Here is a 22,328-nt window from a genome sequence, read left to right on the forward strand (position 1 = left end):
ATAATTGTGAATTTACGATTCATTTTTTTTTTTTTGAAATGTAACATCATTTTGGGATTGATTCATATGTAAATTATAACATATAACATAATTTTGAGATCGTGACACCTGTAAATTATAAACCCTAAACCCTAAACCCTAAACCCTAAACCTAAAGCATTGTGGTCGACCAAAAAACACAGTGGTCGACCAAAAAGCACAGACTTGGTCGACCATAGTTGTATGGTCGACCAAAAAAGAGAGTGTTTCACTTTGCCTCCAGAGCTCGAGCACCCGAGTGATGACCGCATCAGGTGCAGAATCAACAAAAATCCCGGTTGTGTAATAAGGTGAAACTAGCTCCTCAGGAGTAGAAGTCAAAAATCCAAGACAATCCTGCATATAACTAATAACAGATCATATTAATAAAAAAATTAATGTCCACAGTTATTATATCAAATCAATTCATATTACTTACATCTATAGGAGAACCACCAAAGCCTGCAGCGATATCAGCGCTAGTTGGGGCACGGTTTGACGACCATGTGTTAGTCACCCACTGAAACATCCTGGGCAATATCAAACCTTCCACATCTCTTCTCCTTGCTACCTTTTGTGCCACGCTCGGATAACATTCATAAGCAAGGATCTGTAACATAACTTTCAAACAATGTTACTAGTAGAAATAAAGATATCAAATCCGCTTTAACATTCAAAAAATAATATACCTGCAGAGTTAGAACAAAACCGCCGACAAGGAAGCTGCCGTCAACTTCTTTCCGACCTTGTGCCTCGATGAGGTAATTATATTGCCCTAAAAGGTCCTTCTTCAAATATCGAACAGCATCCCGATAGGCTACTCTACCCCAGGGATAATGGTTGAACCTATCCAAATCATCTATAAGCCTCAAGTATTTAGGGTCGATCTTCATCGTCTTTTTCCTCGTCGCCTGACCAAATACACCACAACAAAAGTATAGACTAGCCAACTTTATCTTCTCCACATCTATACCAGTCTCATTATGCTCTTCGACAATAATCTTTCCCTCCAAATCACTCAAAGCAACCTCAGACTTACCGGGAAAGTGTGTGGTGCCAAATACTTCTCTATCTGATAAATCTTCGGGCTCTATAGAGCAATCGAGACCCGTTATTAAACAATATTCTAAAAAAAAAATCTAACCGGCCTTTTGCGCACCACCATCCACAAATCATCACTACTACTATCAACAATCTGATTACTCATTAAATACCATATAATTTGACTGAAAATATTAAAATCTCTATAATACCTAACCAAATTACCAAAAGCCGACTGCACAAAAAAATGGGTTCTCTCGTCGTTGTTCAAATAGCGATGAATCTTCTCAGAAACCTCTTTATATCTCGATTGAATTGTCAATTTGCATCGAAAAATTGCATCTCTGCCAAGTTTCCTCGGCAAATAAACCTGTGACAAAAAAAATTAGTACAGTTAGGAAAATATAAACATGTACACAGAAATATTGGTTGACCACAAATTGTCGACCATAACCATTTGTGGTCGACCATAACCTATGGTCGGCCAATAGATTATGGTCGACCACCTTGTTTGTATGGTCAAGGTGGTCGACCATGTGGTCAAATGGTCGACCATAGGTTATGGTCGACAAATGGTCGACCACAAATTGTCGACCATAACCTATGGTCGACCATTTGACCACATGGTCGACCATACAACAAGGTGATCGACCATAATCTATTGGCTTTTTCACTTTGATGGTCGACCATGTGAGGTCGACCATACGTTATGGTAGACCTCTCATCGTCGACCATCAAAGTAAAAAAAGAAACGGCGATTCACACGCACACAACATACATAAATCACAAAAATGGACAAAAACACAGAAGCAACAAATCGAAATAAACGCGAATCTTACCACATTTTCGTTTGTCATTCCTTCGATTGAGTAAGCGTCGCCTTGAGGGAAGGGTTTTTCGAGGGTTTTACGGGAACGGTCGGAGATTTTGAAATTTTTTTCGAAAAGAGCTATGGATGTTTAATCGGGGATAATTAGCGAAAAAGGGTGTGTTTAAAGAATTTAAACTTAAAACGTAGGGACATAAAGGTAATTTTAACCATGAATCTTTTTTTTTAAAAAAATCACAATACAGTCCCTTTTTCCTAATTTTCCCAACCATTTCATCTTCGCGCATTTTGCGTTTTGTACCCTTTTTCTGCACCACCGAAGTATTCATGTATATTTTCTCTAGATCTTTCTGCATAGACATATCCATGTATATTTTCTCTAGATCTTTTAATCGGTCTTTTCTAGCCTTTAGCTCTCGACACGAACAATCCGTCTTCCTGCATGTCGACCATGTTTCCATACAGCATAAGAAAAAGATTAAACTTAAAAGGAAGAATCCAGCACCGGTTACCAACAAGCAAGACCCTTTGGGGAATCTGATAAATATTAGTTCATGCTACAAGAAAATTCAGTTGGATTTAAATGCTCTAACGCAGTTACACTAGTGCAGCAATTCATTTTCTTAAACTAAAGTCCATCAAGTGGCAAGGATCAAAGACGTAGAGAAGTATCATTCCCTAATTCCCATAAAAATTAATATAAAGATACAACACTCTCAACGACAGGATAGAATTGATCTCTGGAAAGGATAAGAAGGCAGTAGAAAGTCCAGACAAGACAAAAGAGGACATATGGCCATAAATATTTACCATGCCAACATAAATGGAATAAAAATTAACTCAATCGCAAGCGATTTATACTCCCAATTGATAAATAACTGTGTCCAACAAATCCATCAAAATTTTTTAAGAAATGCTTGAACAATAGCAGGGAATGCTAAAGAAGCGGAACTTAAATAATATATTCAGTAAGAAAAAAGAAGATACTATGATAAGTCACCAAATATCGAGATATTCAATTAATAAGTGAGGTATTGATAACTTCAAAGGGGAAAAGTACAGGTGGTGAAGAGGGGCTAGGTGGACAAGCAGACCTCCAAATTCAGATAACCAAAGCAAATTATTTCTGATTGTCAAGCAAAATCTCTAATCCACTACGTTTTTGCAATATAGCCTATGGATTGACAGTAACGATCTCATTCAGTAGGGATCTTAATTTTGGGGAGGCAAGTAGAAACAAGTTTTCAACCTGGCCATCAGATTTTGTAGGAGGCAACGACTACAAACATAGCGTGATTAGTTCAGTACTTTTAATAAATTTTGGCAAATCTTCAAAAGCAGATGGTTTCCCTTGTTATGAAACTTTTTTGCACACTTCTCTTGCTTCCTCCCTAGAAATAAATCAACAGCCAGTCAAGTCAATATGCTGCATGAAACACAAGAATATCTACTAATCTCAAAAACACTATACTACGGAGCAATAATTACAACTTACAATCTTATGACCCAGTAATGTGTGTGATCTGTACATATTACCACCAAATCACTGTCTTGGATGAAACCAAAAATTTTCTTCATTTGCAAACATATAAGAGTAAGCATGGAGTTAAAGTAATTCAAACAGAAGTTTCAGAGAATACAATCTGATTGCCTGTCGATCATTGAATTATGGAAATCCGCATTCGGATAATTTTATCTTTGTTGCCTAGATGACATTTAGATGTTCATTCTAAAGCAAAAGTTTGCATAAATGATTTTGAAGAAATGAATCAACTGAGAATATCGGAAGCGACCATAACTAGTAGCTAAAAATGAGAATAGAAAAAACTTTGGCGTAACATGACTGATTTAACATGAAATCTACTTAACTATATGGAATGGCTATCAAAACTATCAAGAAACAGCAGAAAAACAGCTTGATCACTCACCAGTTGTCTGCATAATAAACATGTATTGTTGATGACTGATGGTCAAGAGAATGCAGCATACCATTTAGTCTTTCAATTTTCTGGATCCAAAAAGCTAATTTTCAGAATAAAGACCCGTGACAGCTATCTCGAGGTCCAAAAAACCAGAGACTCTGAAATAAAACCTTTATCTCAGTTCGAAGTTTCTGCTAAATATATCCAATGCCTCGGGTCTTCATCAACATTTGATCTTCGTTAGTGTGCTTATTAGTCTGGCTCCTATGGTCACATTCAACAGCTCATATTCAAAATACATTCAAATGAATATCCTCAAAAGGAAACGGATAACCTTATAATAAAATAAAACTTTCCAGCTTACTCGGGTTTATGGACTCTGCCAAGAGTTTTTTAATCATCTTGAAGTAAAATTCATCTGGATTCCTAAATGATGTTTTTTCCTTAAGTTTCTGTAATAAACACGCACAGGTGACTTACCACCATAATAAAAACCCACCAAATATCATTCATGAAATGTTACCAAAACCAACAACATGCAAGGTCATAAAAATTAACGGTAAAGTCTGCTCCTTTTGGTGATAGGCTGGAGCACGATTGACATAATCTTTATGTTTTTCGAGCATCCCAAATTTCCTTCTCAAATACCTGATATACACAATAAATCATCAATCAATTGAACACAAATTATACATCTAATATTTCAAAACGGACAATTAAGAAATGAATGGCCCCAAAAATAATCACACTTACGGCAGAGCACGCTCCTTCTGAGATTTTCTTGGAATAACATTTTCCTTAAAGACGACATCTTTACGCCACTTTAACAAAGGAATTTCACAGTAAACTTCAAAACAAATTAACACAATTCAGAAACGTAAAACCACTACAGAAAACAAAAAGGGCTAGTAAAAATCTTGAGATGAAATCCTTTACCACGAAACAGCAAAGATTATCGGTACAACATGTAGAATACAAAGAACAAAACAATAAATTTCTCTCGTGTTTCACCAAATTCTAAAGAATTATTAACCACAGAAAAAGGTTGAGAACTCACCGGTGGAAAGCAGATAAGGATTAGGGTTTAGACGAGATGCCAACGCAGAGATTCCTCCGGCAGCAGCCTACAGAGAGATTCTTGAGAGAAATATAATTTATCTTACCTCTCACATTTTAGGTTGCTGAAATATTCGATTTTTCTCTCAGCCCTCGATTCAACCATGATAGCTTCATACACATATGATGATAAATCATCCTAGGATATCATCGTCGTCGTTCAAAGTAACATACATCTTGTATTGTAAAGCTACATATTGCAAAATATAGATTTGGTAGTAATCTCCGCACATTTCTTTCCAAACCTCACAAATATATCCATCAGATTACCACAATTTGTAAATTGAAATCACAAAGCTTGTACTTACAACTATCCAAAAACGAAATGATGCAATACCCATTTACAGCTTTCATTTTGCACCTAATACCATGGTTTGCAATCGTGGTCGCGAAGACTGTCGCGGAGGTCACCGTTCCAGTTCTCGTGATATTTCACAGAACGATCACGGCATCGATATTTTTTAAAAATTAATATAAATTAAAAATTTTGGAAAAATATTTAAAAATATGTAAATCAAAATAAATATCATTTAAATAGATTATTTGATGAAAACATTATAGTAAATATATTTTTAAAATTTTATTTTAGTCATATTGAATCACAAAGCATATATTTGTTATATATCAAAATTTTCACAACCCTCTCAAAATTGAAATATACTATTAAGAAAGTTTTGGGTTATGATCAATTAAACTTTTGAAAAAAATTTAATTAGAAGTACATATGTTAACCCAAATTGAAATCAAATTTCTTCCAAGCTTATTTTATAGTAACATATTATTTAAGATCAACTAAAATCAATATTTTACAATCGATTTAATTATTTTATTATTACATATTCTAATTAAAATTTCTCAATATAAATAGCTAAATCTCTTTATAGCTCTTCTTTCTTTGATGGATAGAGTGAGAAGTAGACTCGAGATTCACCATCTTAGATCAATTGATGTGCTTTCCAACGTTCCTAGTCAAATTATTGTTAACACTGTGTTTTACAGCAATGCAATGTACATTATTTGAGAAGATATATAGCAACTGTAGGTTCACTTGGAGACGTTATTTGAAAAGATATTTTGCATCTAGATCGATCAACTCGACCCAAAAGATACCAGAATTTGGGTCGAGCTCGACCCATGTGTGAAGAGCTCGACCCAAGAGCTCTTCACATCCAGAAGAGACCAGAGTGATGTGAAGAGCTCTTCACTTTTGTAAAGAACTCGACCCAACCTGGGTCGAACTCGACCCAAAAAAAGAGCTTGACCTCGAGGTGGGTCGAAGACTCGACCCAATTTTTAACGATTTTAATGTTCCGTTCCGTGACATTTCGTCGATCCGCGCCGTTCCACCGATAATACTGCATTTTTTATCTACGTAACGATGATCCAAAGCATCGACGTTCACACCCGGAACTTGAACAAGGCCGAACTTCTCGTTCCGACCTTTCCGATATCGTTTCTACAAACCATGCCTAATACACAATACACAAAAACATAAAAAGTTAACAACTTTTTCATTAAAGAAATAAACAAAAAAATTTCTAGATAAAATTGAATTAATCAAGAAATCTATATATATCCCAGATAATCAACTCAAAATTGAAATAAATAAAACACAAAATCAATAATAATACTAAATCGCAAATATTGGAAATGAAATCGATATAATTCACAAAATGTAGGAAATTTACACAAAATTATACAATAACAACCACAATATTGGGATTCAATTGAAACAAATAAAGCGAAACTGACTCATAAAGATGAAATTTAAGGAAAAAATCATAAAGCTTTAAAAAAGAAACACACTTCCAACTCGTTTTCATTGGTTTTTTTGTTCGATTTTTAAAATTCAGCAATTCTACACTTCAATGGTCTTGTCACCTCTCCGGTTATTGGCTTCAAGGTCGACAGATTTCTTATCAGCACGATGTCTTCAAGGGTCTTGCCAGCAATTTCGGCAGATTTCTTCTATACAGTGTCTTCAACGGTGATGTTCGCCTGAAATAGGAAATTTCTTCTGGAAGATGGATGTTTAAAAAACAAAAGGTAAAAGTGTGTTTCAATTATAAATGAGATCAATTATGTAATTTGATGTAAATCAGGGAGTATATTTGAGTTTTGTCAGATAGTGAGAAGATACATCTTCTCAACTAGAGACTTACAACAAATTTTAAAATGGTGTTGGGGATTTTAAGACAATTCACCCACATGCAAAAATAAATTTATAAATCTTAGGAATCTTTTTACTATAAAGTCCGACCATTAAAGAATATTTTAGTGCTTTAGAGTTTTTTTTTTACCTAAAAGTTTTATATTATCAAATATTTAAAATAATTTTATAAAAAAAGATAAAATTTAACTTAAAATCTAAAATTTTAAAAGTTAAATTAAAATTTTTATTTAAAACACTCGCACTTAATCGCGCTTAATCCACGGTTAATATGGTGAAACTTAGATTGACGGGTTTTTAACGTTTTTATCCGAATCAATACATTTTCTTTATAATTTGAGCTTAATGTGGTCAAACTTATATTAACCATTTTTTCACATTTTTGTCCGAATCAAAGCTTCATCTTCATGCTTAATCATGATCTTTAGAAAAATGGTACTAGGTAAACACAAATTTGGCCGCTCGATGACGATGATATTTATACGAGAGTTGAAAACATAAAATTGCGTTTTTATCGAATACTTTCATTAGAAAAGACTAATCTGGCCAAATTAACAACGATGTAATTTCACACGGAACATCATCAGGCAAAGCTAGAACTCCTACCCTGGAAAAGATTGGAATATTACAGAAGTAAAAAAATTTAGCCACAGTTTCCAAATGATCGTGTTATTAAAACATGTGTGCTTGTTTGTGTACGAGTCCAGCACTGCTAGAAGACGCAAGTGATGTGTGCCGAGTAAGAAAAACCACAAGTTTTGTCATTGCCGCAAATGATTTTATGAATAAGGTTTACATGAACTTGGCCTGCATGCGTAGACAGAGTCGTGGCAAAGGTGCCAATATTCTTTCCAGGGGATTACCATCCATGGCAATTTCGAAGGGACATCAATCACATTAGAGGATCGAGTGCTGCAGATTGAGAATACATGAAATGAACACAATTCGCTAAAAACACAGATGATTAGCTTGATATATATGGATGAGGACAGTTGTGTGGAGCACAGTAGGTGTTGGGGGAGGGGGCAAGAAGGAATACCTTGTTCCAGTTAGAAGACTATAAGCTGATGAAATTATGGACGACTTGGAAAATGCTCCATAGATGTGTCTGTAGTGTGGCCAGACCACTTCTCCTGAAAAATTATTACAACAAATAAGAGCGAACATATACAAATTTGAGTGTGTAACTGTATAACTATAGACGAAGTGATGACCTCAACAATAGAGAGTGAAAAGATCCGGAATATATAACAGGAATCCAAGAACTTAGCTGCATACCCTAAGAAAGCTCTTTTTTTAGACAGAATTATATAGAGGTTCAATAAATGTTTCCTGAACTTTTAGCAACACAAAAATGCAGCCAGGATCAAGGATTCCACAGAAATTTACAAGATTCGACGCAAACTAAAATAATTTGTGAACTAAAGTTGACGGGGTCCTTTCTTATGATATAGAAGAATCAATGAATCCACAAGATTTCACAATAGATAAATTTTCCACACTAGGTGGTCTTACCTAAATTCAAGTAGTTGCTCCGAAGAAATGAAACCAAAATGGTGGATTTACCACCAGCACAATCTGAATTATGCAGTTTCCGAGTGGATTTGTCACCGTCATTGACAGCTCCACTCTCAATACATTTGCAAGATGCCACTTCAAACCATATCCCTGATGGAAATCTCTTCTTCGTCTTTAGCCAAATGAAAATTTTAGAATATGGAGTAGCATGAATGATGGATATAGTCATCCCAATAACTAAGCAGATAAAGCTCACAGCTGTGTGCAAACTGCTGAAGAAAATGTAGAATGCAGACGTGGTTGGCAATAGAAGTAAAATTGGGGTGAAGAGGAGAGAACCAACTACATGTTGCTCCACAGTATAGTCGTAGCTATCTAATCTTTGACGTAGAGGATTCCACTTCCTACCCCTGTCATTGATTTAACATTTATGTAAATACACACTGAGTAGCAGCCAAAGTAACCAAATAAACATGGTATAACTTCGAAAAGATAATATCCAGCTCCTTACTAATTCAAGCTATTGATTTAACAACATGAAAGAAGTCACCGGTCATAACAACATATATATACACACATAAATTTACAACTAAATGTATACAAATGTCATTTGCCCATTCTATGATTCTTTTTTGCGTCCGTGTGTGTGGATGCACAAAATATGGAAATCTAAAACACCAATACACAAGTTTGAATTTCCGCCTGAAGCTTGTAAACTAGTAGTCCAGAAAAAATTATGGATTTTAGCACATGGTGTTGCATTATATAAAACTCCCCGTAGTCCACTTCTTCCTTCGCAAATAAGAATTCTAAGTGACAATCTCAAGGACTGAATTTGAAACAAAACAACACATTTCTATATCATCCATCAACATTTCAACCATATTTATAGTGGAGTAGATAGCCAGTCTCCGTGAAGTACATATATCAGATAGCAGCAACTTTTGTGGAACTTGAACCTGATGTATTTTACTTAAGTCTCACAATTTCCTTAACATCCAGGTCTAGTCGGATCATTTGCCTCCCTAACCAAAACAAGTGTTCATTCACTAAAATTTTGTTAGTGGGCGATTGGCGACCAGACTGCTCTTCACAACAGGTAATGTTATACTCGATGATGTAAAAGAAACCACCAGACAGACTAAATGTTTGCATCTAAATAATAAACATTCTGAGAAGAAGAAAAGCCGAGAGTTGAGAAATGCAAGTATGTAACCAAGAAAATGAGGTTACAGCACTCGAGTATTACAGGACAAAAGGGGGAAGAGCAAGCAATACGAACATCATGTGAGACTTTCAAGGACATGATATCGTTTTCTGCATCTCAGACTCTTCAAAAGGCTGGATAAAGGATAAATTCTCCAGTTTCAGATATTTACCTCAATACAATAACATATATTTTTTAAAAAAATCAGGACTCTGACTTTCACAACATTTTCTCACTGATCATATAATCATGCCAATTAGAATAAAAAGCTACAAACGGGATATAATAAAGTAAGACCTGAAGAGTCGCCATAATGCTGCCACAGTCTGTATCTGACACGAATAGAGAAGGGACAGTAATAAATGCAATGTCAAAACATGAATTGTGGCTATGGATATTGTATCAATTATTAGAGCTGCGGCTGTAGTTAAACCCAAAGAAATCCCACATACAGCAAGTCCTTTCAGAAAGTTGATGAAGAGAAAACTCATAAACACCCAAAGAGTGGACCAAATTTGAATGCCATTTAGAGAAATAATTCCAAGAACTCCTGCCAGCTCAGTATTCAACTTAAAACCTGCTGGATTTCCCATCAGCCATACGCTAGTACTTAAGCAATGATTTGTAATGTCATAAGCACAGCTTGAAAACCATAAGCAACAAGGTTCTGCCAAATACCAAAGCAAAATGCCAAATACATTCCCAAGAAACACATCAACCACAATATTTGACCACATTAAGTGCATGTGGAGTGCAGCTTTCTCCGCAAACTCAACACATGTCTGAGACCTATAAGATAGTCAAAACAAAAAGGGAATATGAATATAACATGTTGAACATTGACTTCTTTGCTGAAAATGGAAATATGGATAAATCAAGTATAGATCACCAAATGAATCGAAGGAAAAAGACTTTCCTAGCAGCCGTGCAATAATTCCTCACGTCACATCAAAATTCCTCAAGCATAGACAAATGATAAGGTCCAACAAATGCAACTGAGTTGAATTGTATCTGTTTCCAATGTATTCAATGTCGGTATTCTCTCTATCTCTCTAAATATTTACGTGATTTGGTTGAAGAAATGCTAAAATTTCATGTAGTGTAAAAAGTGAATTTTTCTTACTATATTTTCCAGGGATGCTTTAATTTATGTTTGGCATTAATTTCTTGCCTAGTATCACACCACTTTGGTGTCCATGGGCCCGTGTCCTACTAAAGAAATGACTGTGCATATGGATTAGATATGACAAAAAGCATGGAATCCAAAATAAGCTTGATAATTATGTTTCAAATGATTCACTATATCAAACTATCAATACAATTGGATGAGGATTAAAACATAATCAAGAAGCCATATCATCAGGTCATCACCTTTTACCATGATCTTGTAGAAAGAAAGGCCAATACAATAACTGACAGCTGCGGAGTAGGATGCTTTGCCTAGTATTGCAAAATACTTTTCCCAGTATGTTATACATGAATGTGTGAGACATGCAACCAAAAAGAATATGTGCGTATTGAAGAAACATATATATGACTGTTGAAAGGGAAGCAACAGATATTGAAAATGCTTTCCAAATGAACATTTTGATCCTGTAAAGGAACAACAAGCTGTTACATCATCAAGCATAACTTTTAGTTCTAGGGGAGGGACATAACCATTGTCAGGAGAGGTTACATGTAAACAATTAGGAATCGAATACCGGACTCGGCATTAAGACTTCTACTAAGCATCATTTGAGCAGCACTAGCAGTATTCATCGCCATAATGACAGCGTCCTGATATGCAATTCAGTCAGAAAACTGATATCCTGAAATGACAGTACTTCATAGTTCTTAAGCATATTTACCAAGCTGAGATGTGAATCTTTCTGGTGAAGCTCGTCAAACCATTTGGGTTTCTTGCATGGAGTTGTGCACGAGTTGAATGAACCCCGGAGGTCCAGGCAATAATGGTGATCATTAAAAGTGGGAACTTCATAAATTATGACCTACATTAAAAAAATAAAATAAAAAAAGACGAGTTAGGGCGTAAAAGGGAGCATATGAAACCAAGAAAAAAGTATGTGTTGCAAGTGAAAATGACTTACATACGTGGATATCCAACTGGAACACTATTTCTCCATTCCAATGTAAGTGATCAATTTTGGGTATGGCTCGAATTCTTTGACCAACAGTTTCTGTTAGACCACAGACAAACTTGATCCACATGTTTTCTAGAGCCGCAAGTCCAACTTGTTCTGATAACCCATCGAGCTTGTGGCATCCACATCTTAAACTTCCGGAATTATTCGTACAAGCATTTGGGCTTCGTGACAAACATTGTCTATTGGTAGCCGAATTATTGCACGTCTTTTTATCATTTCCATACACAGCCGACTGTCCATTGACACTATGCTCTGCTACATAAGACCCTAGCAGAGAAAATTTGCACTTGTTTTGAAGAAATGCAGGCATATTCTCATTTGTCACCCGAAGGAATTCCTAATTGGAAGATGATGGTTACTATTCAAGTAAAACATTGCAACATGGTGCACAGAAAAATTAAAGGCTACTGAGTAATTTCAATCAGAAGCACCCAATTCAGTAACACTAACACCCCATGTCTGGGCTATACAGTAAGTGTAACTTTAGGGTAAATGTTTGTTGAGTCTGCAGGATAATTTCAAAAGAAATTAACTGTATGATTAATTTATTAAATGAAATGATTAATTTATTATAACAAAGAACAAGAAAGGGTAAGCATAAGCATGGAACTGACTTAGAATTTAGAAATTGCAATGACTAATGAGACTCAGAACCACTAGTGTCAAAGTAGAAACTAATAGACTCTAACCATTATAAAGATCCACAGAAAAAACTGATTCATGGAAGATGGCTGAATTAAGCTTTTGGTGACTCGACATAGTACTATCACTTATCCAATATTGACAAAACATTTTGCTGTAACCAAAATAAAAAGGCTAAACCATAGTGAGCATCCAACTTTCTACAGATCTTCTTTTATCCAGAGATGATCCATCTATTGAGGCCAGAGTTAATTTTTTAACAACACGAAGAGTTTGGGATGAAGTAAATCAACAAAGTAGATCAGGGAGAGGCATATCAACGTCTATGGAGTTAAAGTTCAAGAATTCCAAGCATCTTAACCGCTGTATCCGTTATCGCTAAAATCAACACAGTAGCTAGCCACATTTAACTTATGTTTACAGGCTTCCACATAATGCGGCTTTGGCAATTTTACCGAAATCCACTCATTAAACCTCAATAAGCATATCATAATTTCATGAATATTGCCTGAAACATAATGCAATGAAAGAATTAACTTTAGCAACGCTATCGAATTCATATTCACTCATGAAAAGGTGAGTTAAGCTGAATTTGTTCCTTGATCACCTCAAATGAATCAAAATTAAGCCCATAAGTGCAGAAGTATCTAACTAAAAGCCACATTACCGAAAATATTAACAAAAATAGTAGTAGAATATACCTGGACATCTGATCGTGGGGCAATTGAGGAAGAAAGTGTCGGCTCGTCGCAGGCGAAAGCAACTACGATATCGATAGAAGCTTCCGAAGAAGAAATGAACCAACCTAAAAGGTAACTGAAATTAGACGGCGCATGGGAGGAAAGATTCTCGGGCCACCAAAGCCTGCACTTTCTTCTTGCCGCCATTTCCACCATCAATCACGCTATCTCATTTTTATCTGTTTCCAACAGATCTGAAGGCGGAGAAGAGCGCGAATCGAAAAGTCCGGTGCCCGCAGGCAGTGGAGAGAGAAATTTGTAAACGGGGATAGAAGAGGAGACTCACTAGGCCCATAACTCTAACCAATTTTTCTGCAAAAATATTTATTCAATCTAAAATCTAAGGAGCCCAATATAAAACTTGACAGATAGGCCCAACATGTGGTGGTCTGCACCGGTATATTATCCATCTATTAGGTTGTGCTTGGTTGCTTGGATGCCGATCTTATCAAATATTTGTTTTTTGCTTTGAATTTTCGTGGACGTGTTATGTATACAAAGTACAATTTGAATGTGAAATACACTACTTCCGATTATCAAATGACGTGAGTCTTCGATTTGGCCTTGATTCTAGCATCTTTGATTTGATGCGACTATCACGAATAAACTAATGAAAAAGTGAAGTGAAATTCTTTAAATGACATTGATGTGACCGGGTGAATTGGGTGCGAGATAGGTGGGCAATTTCACTAGGTCGGGCTATATTCTTTCAGGAAGAAGTTCTCCCTGGCTCTGGAAATATCTGCACGCTTAAGATAACAGAGATCGTTAGTGTGGCGACAGATGGTTTCCCGGCGTAATAACTCCGATGCTCAAGTCAATATTTTATAAAGAGAGTGAATATTTAGTTTGCAAGAGAAAACTTGGTTTTCAGTGTCCAGCTGCTACTCATGATGGATAATTGCCCATATCATACTTACTGGCACTGTTGAATCTGACAACCCATTCCTAGTCCGATTGAGTCACATCACTCTTGCGTGCTTTGAAAAGTCTCGTAATGATTATCAAGTCATGGTGCCCCATACCTATAATCTAAAACACGACACATGTATAAGAACTCCTGGGCTCATAGATGAACTCCACCCTTGCTGCTTCTTTCTCCTAGCTGCCCGGGCTCTAATATCTCGGGATCACAGATGAACTCGGCCCCCGCTGGACACGGAGCAAGGCTGCTCTAATCTCCTGACTGCCCGGGTTCTAAATCGGCGATGACCCGGGGTAATATGGGATATTTCTCGAGGTATCACCACTTCTTCCCTTAAATAGTTTGGTTAGAGTTCTATTCGCTGTCCCGAGTGACAAGAAGTGGGTCTGGACGAGAAATTTATACGACATATGGCTAACGCGAGCATGAGGTAAGCCCTAGTAGTCAAAAGGTCAGATGTCGCTTTGAATTCGGTACTCGTCTACTCATATTCTTTGCACAATTCCCAAGGATCATCATATCCATTCCTTTGTTTTTAGATTAACAGTTTAGATTGAATTTCCTTCACATATATAAAGCAATAGAATCTCCCTTTTTTACATTTTTATGCTCTCACCTTCTTTCCAAAATCTTCCTTGTTTCCGGCCCTCTTGGCTTCTCCTCCGGCGATCTTTTTCCATCCAGTTTCAACAACTCGTAAGTCTTTTCTACTCTTCTTGTCCCTTAGGAAATGTCAGATTCCACTTATTCTACTTCTGGAGCGAATGTGCATGGCTCACCTGAGTACGAGTCTGAAGCGGCTAGCTCCGATTCACCTTCCCTTTCTGTGAAAAAACATACCTCCCACCGCCTTTCCAAAAAACCAAAACCCCCCCACCGTTGGCACTTACCAAGCTTCTAAAAATGAGAAGGGCAAATCCCGAGCTCTTAGCTCACCTTTTCTGATGTCCCGAGTGCTCCCTGGTTTTCCACCATGGAAAGCACCCTTCGCCCTGGTGCTGAGAAATATCTTAGAGTCCTATGATCTATTCCTTCTTCCTTCCAAATCTGACTCTTTGTTCCCCCCGATCGGGCTGATCAGCCCCAGAGGGTTTCTTTACTTTCTTTAAAGACCAAGTACGCAGTGGTCTTAGATTCACATCTCTTCCTTCTTCATCGAAGTGGTCCATTTCTTCGGGGTCCCAATAAACCAGCTTCACATCAAATCTTTTCGCATAATGTCTGCCATTTACATTCTCTTCAAAATGCACAACCTTCTCATTATCCCCTTTGTCCTCGATTCTTTGTCTGTCGGTTTGGGGACAATGCATTTTCTCTATTTGCCCGTCTGAAATGCCGGTTCCTTGAAGATATCCCTTCTTCTCTAAAGGGATGCAAAGGCAGGTTCTTCTACATCACCCTTCCCTCTCCTCGTCAGTGTTTGACTGGCTTTCTACCCAACCTTCTTACTCAGCCTGACCTTCCGTGGGCTTATAAGTTTGAAGAACCTTTCATCAGAAGTCAGAAGATCGTGGAGGGGAAGAAATTTTCCTCTTCCCTCCTCCTATCCGAAGAGAACTTGTTGGTTTACGGGTTAAGTGCTCGGCCAGAGGACCCTTTAGACAGGGTGATCGAGGCAATGGCTACTGGCTCGGGCACTCAACCCGGTAATTTACTTTCCTGTTTCATCCTTACTGATCCTTACTACTTTACACTTATTCTAACAATTTTGTTTTTCTTTCTTCTGTTTTCGACAGATAACTCAGAAGCCTTCACAAGAATATGGGCACCTGAAAAGGCAGCTGAGGAGAAAAAATTTGTTGCTTGGAAAGCTACCTCTGGGAAGGAAGCCCTGACTCCGCGAACAGTTGTTGAAGCTCATGCATTTGCCGCAGTCGAGGCGGCCACACTAGGAGGTTCTGCTCAGGCCCCTGATCAGACAGAATGAGAGACTATGTCTCTTAATTCCCTGAGTGATTATGTGGATCACGTTTCTCTCATCCGGAGGAATAAAGAAAAGCTGTTTCTAGCTCGGAGATGATCCTCCTTGATGATGCTGAGGAAAGAGTCCAAGGCACTTCCCGAAAGGTCCAATCCGCCCCTTCCTCCTCTGACCAAATTCCTACCAAGCCCTACCACTCCAGCCAGCAAAGAGTTCAGGTAAACATCTTCCTGGACAGGGTTTCTTCGGTGGGGGTGAAGCTTGTCAAGAGCTTATTATCTCATGCCGAAGATGTTCATCTACGGGGTCTGTCCCCTAATTAGAAATTATTCGAGGGGACTTCTCGGACCCTCTCGGTAAGCTTTCTATAAACTTTTTTTCCCTCCCCTCCTATCTTTTTTCTCGTTTTTTTTTAAATATCATTGTTTCTTGTAGGGCCTTCAAATGCTAGTTGATGCCTTCGAAGAAGTGTCTTCCTTAGCTAAGAAGAAGGCCAACCGAGCTCGGGTTGCTACTGAGTTTCATCAAAAGATGCAGGGGGAGATAGAGCGAGACCGAATTTTACATGAAGAGGTAGTAATCGGGCTGAGGACCGTTTCGGAGGTGAACTACCAGCAGCTGGAGGAGGCCCTGAGGAATATTCTAACATCTTTCACCCGTGAAAATACCTCAAAGAATATGAAATAAACTTCCTCTAGGACCATTTACCAAAACAAATATAAGATTCTTACTTTTTTAATTTGTCAGTCCATCTGCCATGATTTTTTACTCATACGTTGCATTATTTTCTTCGTTGAGATTTGATAAGCAAGTTCGTATAATCCCACTTCATGATATGATAGAAGTTTCATTTTCAATCCATAACTCCCAATAGCTTATTACAATGCTAAATAGAATAATATTTAATAGCATTGAAAAGAATTCCGACATCATACATCCATGTAGCAAATTTCTTACCTGCAATGTCTATTAATTTATTTTTATCTTCATCAAATTGGCTTTTATTTTTCAAACATATTTGTTTGATAATTTCATCAAAATATTTCATAAAATAAAATTAATAGGTCATGTTTGCTTACACATTTTACCTTGGACCGTAAGATGGATGCTTGAAATGGATATTGGTTGTTTCTCTCTATCTTTAGTTTGATGATCAACTTTATTTTTTTCTCAATCAACAATATCATCCTCAGAAGAAATATCATCCAAATAGTTTAATGAACACGATATTATTTATCTATACAATCTCATCAATCAAATAAACGCATTTTAATAAGATTTATTCAGTGTTATATGGGATAAACCACCAGTTTATCGTCTATCTATTAATTGGATTTATTTGATAATACCCTTGGTATAATACCTCAGAAGTAGATCCAGTCACTCAAAATGGGTCATACATGCATTTTCACATGAATCAATGAATTGCATCACATGAAAAACTTATGTGAACCCTTCTTTGATAATTGGATTTACCTTATGATATTACTTCGAGGGTAGCATTAAAGTTATACTATTTATAGAGAGAACGAGAGAAAATATTTGGTGTTGATGGTAAATAGATATGTAAAAACGAATCAATCCGACCCGCCTTAGCCTACCATTAAACAGGGCAGGCCAATCCGCTAAGTGATTGGTTGGAAAAACCTGGACCCAAGCCACCATGAGTTGGTGGTTTTGACGAACCCATTAATTTTTTATTTATTTTTTTGAAAAAAACTAAGGAATAAAACAAACAACATCCATATTTTATAATATATAATGTTATTCATTATATTTAATCAAATAGTCCAACTTAAGCTACACCACCGATATAGATGGAAAATTGAAACATAAAAAAAAGATGTTTAAAAAATTAAATAGCCAATGGGCTGTATTTTAAAAAATTGATAGTGGGCTTGTTTCAAATTTTTGATGGTCATGTAGATGATAAATACATTTTTATTTTTTTAAAATAAATGATAAACCCGACTCAAACCGGCCTAACATATGATCCAAACAGCTAATTAACTTTGAGTCATTTTCTAATGAGTTGTTAAAATCTTAACTCAACTCAACTTTTTTTTTTTATCATGACCGATTGATAAAATTGACATCTTTAATGATGAAACTTATTTCGACTTACCTAAAACACTCTTATTATTTTAAAATTTAAGAATAAAAGTAAACACACACACAAAATATGTTCAAAGCAAAAATTTGTATGAGACGGTTTCACGGGTCGTATTTTGTGAGACAGATATCTTATTTGGGTTATCCATGAAAAAATATTATTTTTTATTGTGAATATCGATATCCGTCTTACAGATAAAAATTCGTGAGACCTTACGTACTCTATGTTCAATAGTCATTGAATTCATCGCCTAGCTCTACTCATATCCGCTAACAAACAAACAACTTTGTCAAAGGAAAAGGAAAAGGGATTACAAAAGTTATATAAAATTATTACAAGAAATTTAAAAATCAGTCCAAATCCCACCTCATGCAAGAACCTTTTCCTTTTGTCTGATAACAATTATTTTTTTATTCATTATGAACTTTGATATAATAATATAATCTATATTATATATATAATTTGAGGACATTAGAATAACCATTTCGGTATAACTTATCAGACCAAAAATATTTTCAATTTTATCTTAATATTATATATAAATAGAGAGATCGTTTTATAAACTTACTAGTACTTTTAACAAATCGTCAAGATTTCTTTACATTTTTGTCAATAAATTATTAAATATTTAGTAAATCACTTTTAGATAAAAAAAAATTATATTTAAAACAATTATTCGAAAATAAAACTATATTATACATAAGCAACAAATAATATTATTATATTATATACACTCGAATGTGTTATGTTGTCAATTGGCATTTAATTGTTATGACAAACATGTGATTATATTAATCATTATATCAATATCATGTTTACTTGTTTATTTTTTTTATGGCTTTTACTGTACTTGCCTAATTTAGACATTAAACTAGATAATTTATCACAAATAAAAAAGTGTGATAGATAATCATTTTTAATTAATACTCTTTTCAAACGATGAAAATTACATTAATACACTTTACTTCTCAAAAAATAATATAAGAAAAACTCATTTTAAAAATTTTCAAACATGAATAAAAAAATCAAATAATTTAAAATATTATTTAATACATTTCATTTGATTTTATCCTTATTCATATAATTTTTTAATTTATTGTATTTTATTTTAAAAAAAATAAATAATATTATACCTAATAATTTTGATGAATTAAAAAAACTTACATGTGAATTAATAATGATTACATTCTTAAATAAAAATCATAGTCACAATTTTACAAATACAAACTAAAAATAAGATTATTTATTACATAAAGACAAATTAAAAATTATAATTCATCACTTAATCATGATTTCAAATATAAAATTTATCAGTCAAAGCAAACAAAGTTGTTGTTTATCCATTGTTATTCCACTTAGATGAAATTATATTTTTAGGTCAATTTATGATAGTTAGTGACAATGGTGGATTTAATCTCAATATTGTTTATAATATCCTAACCCATGATACATTAAAATATATATATATATATATATTTGATATGATTCACGATTATTGTGCACACTTCTATGAATATCGATGAGGTGATACTCATTTATTTGATGTTTGTTCATATTAATTTGTATAAATGAATGTCATATCATCGATACTCATATAAACGTGTATTGTGAATGTGCGATATATCAAAATTATGTATATAATTAGCAAATATCTAAGTTCTAATGTAATGCTTATTGCAACAGTAGAACAGCACTCGGGAGATAATATCGTGTATAATCATTGGATTAGGTGGGTTTCTACCCACCAAACCCAAACCCCATGTGCGCTACGCGGATACACCTGGATTTTATCTCATAGCCCGGGCCCACTACCAAACACTTGAATGTTCTCCCCTTCTCCTTGCCGTCGGATTGTTTTCCTATATTTTTATCCGTTGGATCACCAAACGACACCTGTCAGATATAAATGCTGCGATTCCAAGAAACCTGTCCCACCGGTTTGGATGATTTCAAAATCTTTAAGTTTATCTTCGTTGGTCCTTAAATTTAGCATAACAATTTTGGTGGTAAAAAACGTTAATCTTGTGATTAAAGTTAACAGAAATAGAAATCATTAACTACATAAAAAGTTGTATGCATAAAATAATTAATTTAATTTGAAATAAACGAAAAACGATATAAATATAGAAATGTCTATAAAATAATTTCACCAACACTAAAATATTTAAAATAAGGTGTTTAACTTTAGACAAAAACTTGTGTGAGACAGTCTAACGGGTCGTATTTTGTGAGACGGATATCTTATTTGGGTCATCCATGAAAAAATATTACTTTTTATGCTAAGAGTATTACTTTTTATTTTGAATATTGGTAGGATTGACCCGTCTCACATATAAATATTCGTGAGACCGTCTCACAAGATACGTTCTCTTAACTTTAATATGAGAAATATAGATATAGATTTTTGTGGAAAATATACTTATCTCAGAACAAATATTTTTCTCATAAAATATCATGATTAGATATTTTTTTTCTTTATATTTTTTACGTTACAAAAATAAGGATATCTCCTGCTACTAATTTCATAAAATGATGATTTTTTATTCAAAAAAATATAATTTTATATTATCAGTTCTCAGATAAAAATTTATCATCCCATTTTTTATGACCAGAGAAGAAGCCAAGCGTCATTTGAACCTACCACATCGTTTTGAAAATGTTTCAATTATTTGAATGATTTTGATGTGAGAAAAAGCCCTTGAAATTTAAGCATTTGTGTCAATAATTATAATAGATTTTTATTGAGCTTTTTGTATTTTCTTGTCATGTGATTAAGTATTTGATACTTATCTTTCTTATGTGTCATCATTTATGTATTTTGATTGATAATGACAATAAATGTCAAATAATTTAAATACAGAATAGTTGAATTCAAGCATTTCGATTTTCAACATCTTGTATTAGTTTGTAAAAAAAAAAAACATATTTTATTAGTTGAAATCCAAATTTCCATAATTTCTTCCATATATTTATGTGAATCTAAATCAAATATTCCAATACAAACACAATATTGAAAATTTTTATGAAATTTCAGCTAATTTATCTGCATTTTGCATGCTATATTAAAGAAAGATCGTTTCTCTAAAAAGAAAAAAAAAAAGATAATGTTTATCATGAAAATTTGCGGTTGTCAGACACTTGATCGTGTCAAATGTGAAACAATCTCACTTCTAAAATACAAGCGACGTGGATCTCGAATCGATCGTTGGTTATAACTTCACCGGTAAGCCACTAAAACTAATAAACTGAATAAGAGAATTAAAGGAAACTCAAGAACGGCAACAAATTTAATTTCTTCATCATGAATTGATTCAACATTTTACAACTAGAATCAGAAAAATTGAAGGAATATGCTAAGAAAATTAAGCTATTGAAAACTTGTAATTAGTGAACTAAATCGATGAACTTGAAGAAATGTGCACAAATAATTTTGTTGTCATTTTTGTGAAAGTTGATTGCCGAGTTGTGTAGGGACTTCTTTCTGATCATTTTTTTTGTTTTTGTTCGACTCCTCAGAACAGTTCCAATCACTTTCCACGACTAGTGATCATGGATCATGGACTAACTCTTCTGATCATGTAGGCCAACCGACTTCTTCTTGTGAATCGGCAACTGGGCTTTCGAGACTGATCTTTCAAGATTTGGGCCAATCATAATTTTGGGCTAATTAATGCCCTGGTAGCCAATATGGCTAATGGGCCAATTTGGCTATATTTATTAATTCAACCTTTCTCATAACTCGTTTAGAAGTATTAGATCCAAATACATAATACCAAATATTCAAGGATGAGGAGGAAATGAAATAAAGATGTGGTCTTCTTCCAACTCTAACTTCATATTTCAACATTTTTTTCCATTCTTCAAGACACAAATGCATTAGAATTTCTCATGCTCTCATGATTATGCACTCAAGGTGTTTGAGATTTTGTGAATAAGGCTAGTGTGTCCAAATTTATGACTTATCTCAGATTTTTTTGGTCAATATATTTGAAACTTGAAGCTATGTTGTCCAACATTTT

The 22,328-nt window shown here is 34.8% G+C and overlaps 1 protein-coding gene and 2 long non-coding RNA genes across 7 annotated transcripts; all 3 read right to left on the bottom strand.

Moving 5' to 3' along the window:
• Positions 1-2,160: 2,160 nt before the first annotated feature.
• Positions 2,161-4,268, bottom strand: LOC140958966 (uncharacterized). 4 transcript variants are annotated; one of them, XR_012171889.1, is made up of 4 exons: positions 4,175-4,268; positions 3,817-4,067; positions 3,138-3,279; positions 2,161-2,566 (listed from the first exon to the last, which is right to left on the bottom strand). It is a non-coding gene; the product is annotated as an uncharacterized lncRNA (long non-coding RNA). The 4 variants fall into 4 exon arrangements; XR_012171866.1 differs by having other exon boundaries at positions 2,161-3,279; XR_012171869.1 differs by having other exon boundaries at positions 2,161-3,314.
• Positions 4,269-4,369: 101 nt separating this feature from the next.
• Positions 4,370-5,029, bottom strand: LOC140959075 (uncharacterized). Its single transcript, XR_012171910.1, has 3 exons — positions 4,868-5,029; positions 4,564-4,657; positions 4,370-4,458 (listed from the first exon to the last, which is right to left on the bottom strand). It is a non-coding gene; the product is annotated as an uncharacterized lncRNA (long non-coding RNA).
• A 2,570-nt stretch (positions 5,030-7,599) lies between these two features.
• On the bottom strand, positions 7,600-13,653 carry LOC140983005 (uncharacterized). Of its 2 annotated transcripts, none has more exons than XM_073449864.1 (9): positions 13,312-13,653; positions 11,916-12,235; positions 11,672-11,812; positions 11,500-11,600; positions 11,193-11,414; positions 10,119-10,610; positions 8,612-9,024; positions 8,136-8,229; positions 7,600-8,008 (listed from the first exon to the last, which is right to left on the bottom strand). In XM_073449864.1, exons 2-9 carry the CDS (start codon positions 12,030-12,032, stop codon positions 7,876-7,878), a joined length of 1,713 nt encoding a protein of 570 aa, XP_073305965.1. In that variant the 5' UTR covers positions 12,033-12,235; positions 13,312-13,653; the 3' UTR covers positions 7,600-7,875. The 2 variants fall into 2 exon arrangements, with proteins under 2 accessions (XP_073305965.1, XP_073305957.1); XM_073449856.1 differs by having other exon boundaries at positions 11,916-12,305.
• Positions 13,654-22,328: the final 8,675 nt, after the last annotated feature.

This window comes from Primulina huaijiensis, chromosome 1, assembly GCF_012295235.1.
Source record: "Primulina huaijiensis isolate GDHJ02 chromosome 1, ASM1229523v2, whole genome shotgun sequence".
NCBI lineage: Eukaryota > Viridiplantae > Streptophyta > Magnoliopsida > Lamiales > Gesneriaceae > Primulina > Primulina huaijiensis.